This window comes from Mustela nigripes, chromosome 16 (genome assembly GCF_022355385.1).
Source record: "Mustela nigripes isolate SB6536 chromosome 16, MUSNIG.SB6536, whole genome shotgun sequence".
NCBI lineage: Eukaryota > Metazoa > Chordata > Mammalia > Carnivora > Mustelidae > Mustela > Mustela nigripes.
This window is the reverse complement of record NC_081572.1, coordinates 51622029-51634158: the sequence shown is the minus strand read 5'-3', so window position 1 is coordinate 51634158 and position 12130 is coordinate 51622029. Positions and strand designations below refer to the sequence as shown.

The window sequence follows — 12130 nt, the reverse complement described above, 5'->3', positions numbered from 1 at the left end:
CTCCACCCCCAAGTAAGTTCCTGTGTTGAAGTCTTAACCCCTGGTATCTTAGGATGGGATTGCATTTGGAGGTGGAGCCTTTGAAAGAGGTAATTATGCTAAAAATGAGGTCATTGGTGTAGGTCCTAGTGCAAAAGGACTGTTGTCCTTATAAGAAGGGGAGATCAGGACAGAGACATGCATGGAGGGAAGAACAAGTGAAGACAATGGGAGAAGATGGCCATCTCAAGTCAAGGAGATAGACCTCAGAAGAGACCAGCCCTGCTGACACCTTGATCTTGGGAATTCTAGGCTCCAGAATTCTGTTTTTTATGAATTGTGTTGTTTATGCCACCCAGTCTGTAGTGCTTTGTTGGGATAGCCCCAGGGAACTAATGCAACATTAAATACAAATTTCTTGAACAAAGGGACTCCATCAGGTTATCCTTCTAGAGGCCTTCAAAATTGCCTTGTACTGCCCAGTGACTACCTTCCCACCAATGTCCTGTACAGTGTGGCTCCAGGCTCCCCTCGCAAGCTTCTCTGCCAGGCCACACGACAGATCCCAACTCAACCTCTGACTGGCTGCCTCCCAAGTCTTCATTCGAGACATCACCCCACCTGAATGTTCCCCTCTTTCTCCAAACCCCAATGACACTTTCTGCATCTGTTATCTGGCAATCGCAATTTGTAATTTTCTATTGTTATTAATTGTTCATGAGCTTTTCCTGTGTATGCGCATCATGAATATAAGCTTCCTGGGACCCAAACTGCATATTATACTTCTCTCTGCCCTTCACAGAAGGTAGCACACTGTCCGGCCCAATAAATATTTGCTGCCCAAAGAAGACACCATGAGAAGGGAACTTAAATTGCTGCAGTCTGAGAAAATAAGGTTTCCCTCAATTGGATAATAATGGTGCCTTCCAGCACACATGGCTGTGTCAGGTTCTTAAAATAAGAAGTGAAAACCTATAGGTAGCATAAATCCACAGAAGTAATAAAAGCTCTAAGACCAATGCTCAATAAAGAAAGAGTTCTCCTTATCGTGAAACACTCAAATCCTGCTTAAATCCTTCATTTTATTGTCATTGTAAAATGTTTATGCTTAGAGGACTTTAAAAAGTTCAATGTCAGAAACACTTTGAACCACCTAATAGTTTCCTGTATTTGGTTTTGTATTCCAGAGAAAGGACCTGAAATAATTTAACAGAAAACATTCCTACCATATGTTCTAATAATAAATTCACTTCCTAGCTACATACAGTGATTCATTAAACTTTAATCATAATATTTTTGTTTCTATTAAATTCTAGGAACCTTTCAGTGCATAGTGCATTCTTTGTATTCCAAAAACCAGTGGATTCCAATTTCATTTTGACACCTGGTTACCTGGCTAAAATAAATGGTGTGCTTTGTACTGTTTTTAATTTTTCTTAGTCTGTATGGTCAGGCGGCCATACATCTTACGGCGTCTCTCCGGGAGTGGTGAGAGATTTGTGGTCCCAGAGCCCCCCTGCTCTATCTCTCTGGGTCAGCTAAGGGGTACCACCGGCACTTGATTTACCTTCGCTAAGTGAATCTGAATCTTATTTTTAGCATCTGCGGTCTCAGCAATGCGATTGGTGAAAGACAAGTTCACTTTGTTGAATTGATTCCACATCTCATTGGCAGTCACAACCAAGAGGTTTTGAATGTCGTCTCTTAGCTTGGCAGAGGCTGCTCGTTCACTTTGGGAACGGAGAATATTGTCATCTGTAAATTTGGCCCAGGACTCGGGCACTGAGACCCTGTGGGGAAAAAAAGAAGAAGAAGAAAAAGTAGAACCTTACAATGGTGACAATGATGAATCAGCCTGGACAGTCTCTAGGTGATCATTCATTTTGTGAAAGGGGAAACCCCCTATCACTGAATCCTGGTTTATTGAATAAAATGTAAACATCAGAGGAAAGCTTATTTAAAACTTTTCTTAATTGTTCCTTATATTTCTGCTTAGTTTCTGTAAATCCAGGGCACACACTACGTCCCCTGCCCAATTGGTAGGGAGGGAAGCAAGGGTTGGGGAGAATGGGTGAAGGATATGGGTATTGTGGCTCATAAGAAATGTGTCTCACTGGCCTGAGAAGCATATGAGAAAATATCCAAACTCAGGAGTAATCAAAGGAGCACTGACAAAAACAGCAACATACTAAGGACCCTTCATCAGAATAGCAAAGACTGTCGAGAATGATAATTTTCTGGTGAGCATATTTTTAAAAAGGTTTCTCTCCTGCAGGCAGGAACGTGGGATTGGTAGAACCATGCTGGAGGACAACATACACCAAGACCCTAACACATGTGTATAACCCAGAAATTCCATTTAAGGAAATTTTTTACTGAGATATAATTGGCATATAACATTGCATTAATTTCAGGTAGGTGCACAACATAATAATTTGATACATGTCAACATTGCAAATTGATTATCACAATAAATGTCATTAACATCCATCACCATACAGAGTTAGTTATTTTTTCTTCAAATGAAAACTGTTACGGTCTACTCTCTTAATAACTTTCGAATTCACAACATGGTATCATTAACTATTGTCACGAAGCTCTACTTTACATCTCTAGGACTAAAAATAAGGAGTGCTTTGTGAATTTGTGTGACATCCTTGCCCAAGACCCATGCTCATCTTCTCTGCATCATTCCAGTGTTAGCATATGGAGCTGCCAAAGCAAGTAATATAGAAATTTATCATAAAGAATTAATGCAGCCAAAAATAGATACATGAGGATATTAATTTTCAGCAATATTTAGGACTATCATTTAAAAACTGAAAACAGTCTAAGTGTCCAGAAGTAAAGAAAAAGTTGAGTAGATTATGGTACATTTCACTTGATCTTGGCCAAAAGACCGAGAAGCGATAGATTATGGTACATTTAAATAAGGTAATTCATAAAGCATGCGAACTTGTGTTGTACAGTATTTTCACAGTGCTTTGATATATCAGGAAATGAAAAGCCACACAGACTATACAAACAGTATGTCTGTAATGCCACTCCTTAAAAATACAAATCTCGGGCACCTGGGTGGCTCAGTGGGTTAAAGCCTCTTCTTTCAGCTCAGGTCATGATCCCAGGGTCCTGGGATCAAGCCCCATGTCAGGCTCTCAGCTCAGCAGAGAACTTGCTTCCTCCTCTCTCTCTGCCTGCCTCTCTGCCTACTTGTGATCTCTGTCAAATAAATAAAATCTTTAAAAAATAAAAATAAATAAAAATAAATAAAAATAAAAATCTCTATGTGTGCAGAACCATATTGGAAGGACTAATAGTTAACATTGGGCATGGTGGGTTTACAGGTGGCATTTCTTTGTTGACATGATGGAATATCAAAGAAGAATCTTACTGTTGACTAAAGGTGTTATCTCAGGCCTCAGTGACAAAAATAACACACTGCATGCTCCATACCTTGGCATTCCATGAGAAATGGCTAAAAATTCATGCTGGAAATAGAGAAGGCCCTTGATGGAAGGCAAGGTGCTCAGAGTGTCTGGTTTGATCTCAGCACATCTCCTTCCCCAGAAGGAGAAGATGATGATGATTCCTGCTCACCTCAACCCAAGTAAGGGGCATTTCAAGCAGACCACTTAGGACATATGGTTTGAATCTGATTCACACTTGAAGAATTTAAAAATCAAAGTTGACACATGCTGCTCCTAGTACAGGAGCAATAAGAGATGGAGCTGCTTTGGGGGTAACCAGCGCCACAATAGGGAATCCATGTGAGGGTCACTTGAAAAGGGTGTCAGCTTGGGAAGGAGAACATGGGAACTCTTTGAGGTGACAAAAGTATTCTTTATCTTGACCCTGGTCTGGTTACATGGGCACAGAAATTTGTCCAAACTCACCAAAATGTACGCTTGGACCAAATGCATTTTAGTGTGTAGGTGAATTTCACCTCAGTCAATCAAGTTGATTTTTTAAGGGAATGGCTGGAAAAAGACCATTAACTCAAGACTGCATCCAGGGGCCTAGCAAAGAAACCACTGGTTTAACAAGCGGTAGTAATAAAACGTGAAGTTGTTTTTCAACTTTTACCCCATGGAATCCAGGGCATCCAGCCCATTGGCAACACCTTCTTTTCTTTACATTTATTTGTGTTTTCTAGGCTTTTCTGTTTCAAGTAGCTGTTATCTTCATAGTTAGAAATACAAACAACAAATTTTCACCCTTTTTTTTTTGAGCTTTTTAAATATTTATTTTTGAGATAAGTTTGCTTACAACGTCCTATTACTTTGTACAAAGTGATTCCACAATTCTATACATTACTCAGTGCTCCCCACAATAAGTGTAAACAGCAAATATTCTTCTACAAAATAAAAGAGAAGGCAAGTGCCTGGCTGAGGAATACACATGCTTACTGAAGAATGATCCAAAGTAGGGTATATCTTTCATCTTCCCCACATCTTCCCACATTTTCCGTTTTAACCTGTAAGCTATGTCATTTTGAAGGGAGAGAGAATGAATTAAATGACATTGAAATCATAGAGGTAGTTGGAGCCCAACTTACGTCGCATCAACCCTCTCCACACCGCGAAAGTAGCTGACACCATCTGATGTGTTTCGCAGATGGTGGCATTTATCATCGATTCTGAAAGCTGCCTGCTTATCACTCAGGTCCTTCTCCAGCTCGTGCTGGGAAGCTCTGTTAGCTCTGTAACAGAGAGTGAGGAAATGGAGCTTCAGGTTTAGGAAATAATTTGATATGAGGAAGAGTAATTGGCCCTTCTGTGCTGGAACCCACCCACTACTGCTGTCTGGGTCTCTCCTCTTTTCACACAATGTTCAGCTTCCTAATTAAAAGGAGCCTTCCCTGGAGATGTCCATACATGTGATTAATTAGAACCCTGTCCACACTGCCCCTCCCATCGTGTGTGGTGGGATTTGGGGCAGAAGAGGTATAGATAAACAGAGGGCAGGTATCTGGAACCCCAAGGCTGAGACCTGTCTTCCTAACAGAAACACTATTCCAGGTTGGACCCTGGTTTAAAGTGATCTGTCCACATCAGTGCCTCTCTTTCCTTCTTCTTTTTCTGCTCCTAAACGCTAATTCCTCCATTCTTTGAGTGCAGTTCCCCCAAGAAGTTCTGAGATATTTATATACAGCCTCCCTCCTTCCACAGCTGACCTCAGTTTGTGGTCAGGTGAGGCCTAAGAAGTTTTCTGGGAGATAGAAACCAAGTGTAAATATTGAGCTCTGGGGCCAGAGACAGAGTGCCTGAAAGGACATGAGGAATTGGGGCCCACAGGCTCATCTCCTCCAGTAGCCTCTCTCCTGGGAAGGAAGGGGTTCTGAGATGCATGGTGTTCCCTCCCCTGCCAAACAGATAGGAGACCTGGAACCTCACTAGCAAAATAATAGGCCCATGGGGTGGGCATGGGTGACAGGTGACCCACATCTTTCCTCATGTGGTGGTTGATTCAATAAATAATTACTGAATGTCTACTACCTATCAGGCAATGTTCAACCCCAATGCATCAATAGACAAAGCAAGCATCTCTTCTCTAAAGAAGTTTACATTCTAGAGGGAGGAGACAGGCAATACCCCTAACAAATAAACAAATCGTGTCGTTAGCAGAACAATGCAAAAAAACAAAGCAGAAAAGGAAACAAGACTGTGAGTGATGATTTAAATAAGATGGTCAGAATAGGACTCCTTAAGGAGGAAATGTTTGAGCCAAGACTTGCAGGAGGAAGTAGCAGATCATGCTGGGCCTCATTGGAGGACATTGGAAGGAGTCAAGTTTTCCTCCAAGTGAAGTGAGAGACCACTGATTTACAGTTTTCAAAGATCATTTGGTGCTGGGTTTAGAACAGACTGTAGGGGACAGGGAGACCCATTAGCAGATGGGTACAGTTACCCAGGTGAGAGATAATAATGGCTTGGACCAAGAGGATAACAATGAAGGAGGTAGCAAGTGTTCAGATCCAGTAAGTTTTAAGAGAGCCGAGAGACATCTCTAGGAGATTAAACATGAAGGGGTGGAGGAGAGGTGAAGCTGAGTAATTGGAATAACAGAATTCCATCAACAGAGGTAAGCAAGTAGGCTGGGGAGAAGACAGAAGTGCAGCCAAAACACTGAGCTTGAGCATTCATTAAACATCCAAGTGTAGATACCAAGGAGGTTGTTGGAATTTGGGAGACAGGTCTGGGATGGAAATAAAAACTGGGGGATCATTAGCATACAGATAGTATTTGAAAAATCAGGACAACCAGATGATAATCATTTCAGTGTTTCTGGCACCCAAAATCGTCTTGGCATTGGACCATTTTGGTCCAATGGTCCATTTTGGAGCCACTTGGTAAAGCCTACATTGAATAGAATAGATTAATTCCAGCTGCAGCTTCCCCTTAGCTTAGCTCATACATTTAGGTAAGTGCTTGACCTACCAGAGCTCATCTTTTTGTGTGAAATAGAAATGAGGACAGCAGCATGCCAGTAGCCTGTGTTTTGTGAATCCTGAAAAATAACTTTTGTGAATTCTAAAAACATGAAAGATGAGAAAGCTGCCTCCTCTTGCCATTCTGTGTTCAGTCTCCCATCTCAGGTTATTGTGTTGAAACTCTGGGATTAAAGGACTTTCTCACTTCTGGGTCTGGGACCAAGATGCCCCCTACCCTTCCTCTCTTGGGCTGATACAAGACCTCCTCTGACCTAACCTCAGAACTTCCTTAAAGAAGGTGCTTGAGGCAGTACCCCACCTGCCTGTCTTAGAGCCCAAAATGGGAAAAATCTTGGCTACCATGTTGGTGCCTAATGACATTCTATTTTCAGCTGAGGTCCAAACTGAGGCCTTCGTTGTGTGTTCCAAAGCAAATAGTATTGAACAACCTCCTCCCATCACCTTCCTTGGACCAAGCCCAATGACCATGCTAAGGGTCCCATAAATTCTGGAGAAACCACCCCAGGAAATGAGGTAGGCATTTTATCCACTGTGTATTAAATGAAAACCCAGGTCTTTAAAGGCTCATCAACAAAGGTTCTACACAAGTGCATACGTGGAAGGAGAACTTTCTGCAAAGACCTAAATAGGGCTGGAAATGAGGCAGTTTGTAGCAGAGACTGATATGAGGATGTGGCTGTTCCACAGTGGAACAATCTGGGCAAGAAGAGTGAAGAACGTGGAGGATGAGCTGCAGATTTTAAGTTACACAAGAAAATAAGATTGGGAACTGGACCCAAAGAAAACATAATAGACACTATTCTGTGAACCATGCTAAACTGTGGTTCTGTGATTTCTAGGGAGCAGAAGCCAAAAAGTAATACCAAAACAACACTGCCTTGTATTTATAGCTCAGGTAAATGGTAGTTAACCAAACCATGTGTAGTCAGTCATTCTTAACTAATCTTCTACCCAACATTTCTAGAGTAAAGAGCCCTTCCAATCACAGTCAGGGAGAGGTCCCAGCCAGCTAAACCTCACCGAACTGCAGAGCATCAATCCGGTGGGACACAGTGGGCAAGCAAAGCAAGCAGAACTGATACCTCTATAACTCTTATTCCTTTTAGCGTCTCTCTCACATCTTATCCTTGACAGCATCAGTATAAGCAGAAGCATCCTTCCCTTCCAGTGACATTTTGATGCTGCTTCCATGGCCATAACCAGATGAACATTCATCTTTCCAGTCATGTTGGGAAAGAGGCTCGACCAATGTGTTTTCTAAGCTGACAGTTGTTATCTTTGCTTAAGACCTTCCTTTGATTATTACTCTTCCCCGCCCCAATCCCCACCATAAATATTAAGTACCTATTATCTACTATTGCCAGGGAAAGAAGGATTTGTACTCTAGGAGAGTAGGATGGGTGAAGAGTTACAGTACTGCACTGTGTAACAAAAGCACCAGGGAGCAGGTACCAGGGTCCCCTGGAAATCAGAGAAGTCTGAGTCTTTAAGGAGTTATGGAAATAATCATCAAAGTGAGCCACAACTCTTTACTTTTCCAGCTATTGGGCTGAATATACACAAATCAATCTCTCCTCAAAGAATGAAAGTCTTTTGAGTTTAAAAGAAATCTTACCCAGGGCACCTGGGTGGCTCATTCGGTTAAGCAACTGCCTTTGGCTCGGGTCATGATCCCAGGGTCTTGGGATGGAGTCCTGTATTGGGCTTCAGGCTCAGCAGGGAGTATGTTTCTCCCCCATCCCTCTACTCCCCCCGCCACCACGCATGCTCACTCTCTCTCCTCTCACTCTTGCTCTCAGATTAAAATCTTTAAAAAAAAAAAAAAAAAAGAAAGAAAAGAAATTAATCTTAGCCGTACTCCAAGTTAGGGCAGAAATTCTGTAACATCTCAAAATTATTTTTTAAGATTTTATTTACTGATTGATTTGAGGAAGAGTGTGTGCACACATGTGTGCACACGCAATTCGGGGGCGAGGCAGAGGACAAGGGAATCACAAGCAGACTCCATGCTGAGCACGAAGCCCCCGTTGGGGCTCGATCTTACGACACTGAGATTGCGACCTGAGCTGAAACTAAGAGTCTGATGTTTAACCAGCTGAACACCCAGGCAGCCCTCAAAACTACGTCTCTAGCTAAAAAGTTAAAGCAAGCACTCCAAGAACTCATCTTAACCTCCAAATAAAAATGTGTATGTGCACGTGTGTATGTGTGTGGGGGGTGGGGTGAGTGTGTATGTGTATCTATATATAAGAAATCCTTACCTAAGAAGCTAAGAGAAATTTGAGTGGAAGACACAAAAACACAATTTTGAGACAGATTTTAAATGGTATACACATTGAAAAGTCTTACGCAAGTTGAGCAATGGCCTTATCCAAATGCAGCTTCATCCTTTCTTGACAACACAGAATAATATCAACCTCCTACTCGATTGAAAAAAAACACACACATACACATTAATGTTTTCATCATTGGGTATAACATACAAAGCCAACAATGTAACAAAACATCAGCAAAGGAAAACTGTTCCTGGAAAAAAACGTCAAGTAAGACAATAAAACAATTTTTACACCCACTTACTTACCTCTATGCCCTCATGGTCCTGCAATCTAAACATTAGACTGAGGTTCACCCCTTTCTAGGGCTATAAGAAAATTATATTATGGAACAAGTTGGGACAGGAGTAAAACTGTAGGATTTGTTTTTATCTCTGACCCTTAACAAAAACAGTATAACAATAAGGTAATAAATAAATTCTGGTGATGTGCAAGGCTGAACTTGATGCAAGCTGCTTTTATAGTAGCTATTCTTCCAAAACAAAGTAAACTGGGGACGGAAAGGGACTGCCAAAAAGGGACTTCCCTCTGGCAATGCATATATCAACAGACCCAGCTCTTTGGTCCAAATGGAAACTTGACTTCCACACTGGGAGGCCAGCCCTCTCTCTGTTGCCTGTCCCTGGCAGCTCAGCTCCTACACTCACAAACCCTGCTGTGTACCCCTCTACTCGACCACACACGGGGCATTCTGATGCCTCCAGGATATATACTATTACATAGCATGTGTTGTGTCAGAGACGTTTTAAGTAAACACTCTTCGCTTCCCTCTGATGTTTAGAAAGTGCACATGGTCACTGTTTTCACCTTTCAAACACAGAGCAATCACACTATGCATACTGTTTTGTGGCCTGCCTTTTCATCTTGTTTATTTTTATTTATTTTAAGATTTTATTTATTTATTTTTTTAATTTTATTTTATTTAGAGAGAGCAGTCCCAGCAGGGGCTGAAGGAAAGAGAGAAAGAGAATCTCAAGAGGACTCCCTGCTGAGTGCAAGCCCATCTGGGCTCCATCTCACACCCTGAGATCATGACCGGAGCTGAGATCATGAGTGGGACGTTTAACCAACTGAGGCGCCCAAGGGCCCCCACCTTTTCATTTTTAAACCTGAACATTTTCCCATGACATTAAAACACACCATGATGAACCACCTCAGTAAATGTTTAGATGCCACCAAAGGCATGGTTTTTTCCAAGGTTTTGACGAATACGGCCAAATGTCCTTCAGAGAAATTGTACCCATTTACAACAATAAATGAGAGTACACTTCCTCTCCTCACCTACTAAGCGATCACTACCAAATCCTCTCCATTTTTGCCAGTGTGATAGGACCCCTCCCCCAAACAACAAACCTCCTGAAATTGGCAGGTTAATATTTTAACTGTGTATTGGCTCCTCATTTGACTTTCTTCTTTTGCGAATTAACCTGCTTCTTCGCTTTTTCTGTTGTTTTTTTTCTTACTACTTTATAAGGATTCTTATATTTGAAATTCAATCTTTTCCATCATGGATGTCATCAATGTAGATATAAATATATACAATATAAAAATATATGTACATTTTTAACCAGTTTCTACCCTGCCTTTATATTTTTGCATCATGAGTTTGATATTTAGACAGCCAAGATTTCTATGCTGTCAAATTTATTAAGTATCCCCTTTTGGTCTCCACTTTTGCTAATTTGATTATAAAGGTCTTCTCCACTCCAATATCAATTACTGCTCAACTATATAGTCTTCTTATTCTTTTATTGTTTCACATAAAAATATTAAGTATGCCTGGAATTCATTTCAGCGATAACTCTACCGACTCATTCTTTGATCCTCTGAATTAATGAAGTGAAAAACCACATTCCCACCTCGTGTTGTCATCAAGGTTCCACCTGCCCTTACAGGTAGCGAAGCTTTTTTGCACATTTTCATAGTGAGTTGTGCAATCAGTCTTTGTTTTAGTGTTGTTCAGTCTTCGTCTTTCTCTACAGCTTGGTGGGGGGGATGGTGGTGTGTGTACCTAGTTCGCTAAGGTGTTGCCAAAGGATGAGTGGAATACTGCTTGGAAAATACTACTTAATGCCCAAAATCCTAGTGAGCTTTTATACTACATATACACGATGCATGTAGTGGGAATTTCTGGACTTTAATGGGGGGAAAAATGCATTTAATGAAACTCTTGCTATAAAAAATATTGATAAATTTGATCAATGATTACTATATTTGAATTTAAATGATGCCATGGAATAAATGTCAGATGGTTGGGGGCAGAAGGGTTCATGGAAATAGGGAATGCCTACAACCAAAGACCTTTGGAATTGTCTCCAGCAATAATTTATCTATTAATTTGTATACAAGATTCATTTGGCTTTAAAAAGTTCAAGGAGTTAGCCTGGTCTAGGAGGACCAAAAAAGAGGGTACCCTGATCAATTCCCCAAGAGAAGCCATTCTGTGAGAATTTGGTGGAATATCACTGATTGAATGTGAAAGCCAAGAGAATTCATGAGAAAATATTTCAATGCGACCATCTTCTTCAACAATAGGCCTTTTAAAGCTACTTCTTTTTTTGCCAATGTTTATTGAGTTATTCCAAAAAATTAGACCAGTGTTGTTTAAATGAAAAGATATGCTAACATCACTACTTTGAGTAAGCTAAGGATACACTCATTACTTGAATTAATTGGCAATGATCAAGCATCTTTCAGTTGACAAACCATTACTTTAACTGTAGATTTAGTTATTTTTAGATAAAGTAACTTCTGCTACTGGTCTAGAAAAATATCAAACCTCTAAAGCAGTGGTGGTGGTGGTGGTTGTTTAAAAAATACATTTATTGATATAATTCATATATGATAGAGCTCATATATTTGTACAACTCAATAGTTTTTTAGTATATAAAACCATCACCAGAACCAATGGTAGAACATCCTCATTACACCCCAAAGAAACAACATACCCCTACACTGTTACCCAGTTTCCAATCTCCAGAGCCTGTTTCTCCTAGGCTACCACTAATTTTTCAGTCTCTATAGACTTCCTAAATCCAGACATTTCATGGAAATGGAATCCTGCAATGTGCAGTCCTTTGTGGCTGACTTCTTCACTTAGCATAAATTTTCAAGGGTCATCCATGTAGTAGAATGTTTTAGGATCTTTTTATGGTTAAATAACATTCTATTGTATGGCTATACCACATTTTATGTATCACTCAGAAGCTGACAGACATTTGTGTTGTTTCTAAATAGCTGTTATGGATAATGCTATGGACATTCATGTATAAGTTCTTGTGTAGGCATGTCCTTTTTTTTTTCCTCTTGGGCAGATACATAGGAGTAGAACTACTGAATCATATGGCCACTCTATCTTTAACGATTT

The 12130-nt window shown here is 40.6% G+C and overlaps 1 protein-coding gene and 1 non-coding gene across 2 annotated transcripts in view; both read right to left on the bottom strand.

The window, feature by feature from the left end:
- The window catches only part of TEKT3 (tektin 3), a 38235-nt gene that overhangs the window by 10767 nt on the left and 15338 nt on the right, over nucleotides 1-12130 (bottom strand). Inside the window, exons 4-6 of the mRNA XM_059378522.1 lie at nucleotides 8780-8850; nucleotides 4535-4678; nucleotides 1547-1769 (exon numbers count right to left, since the gene is read on the bottom strand). Of these exons, the coding sequence (XP_059234505.1) occupies nucleotides 1547-1769; nucleotides 4535-4678; nucleotides 8780-8850 (438 nt within the window). The remainder of the gene's footprint in view (nucleotides 1-1546; nucleotides 1770-4534; nucleotides 4679-8779; nucleotides 8851-12130) is intronic.
- Nucleotides 2600-2705, bottom strand: LOC132004596 (U6 spliceosomal RNA). The gene has a single exon (XR_009400557.1). It is a non-coding gene; the product is annotated as a U6 spliceosomal RNA (small nuclear RNA).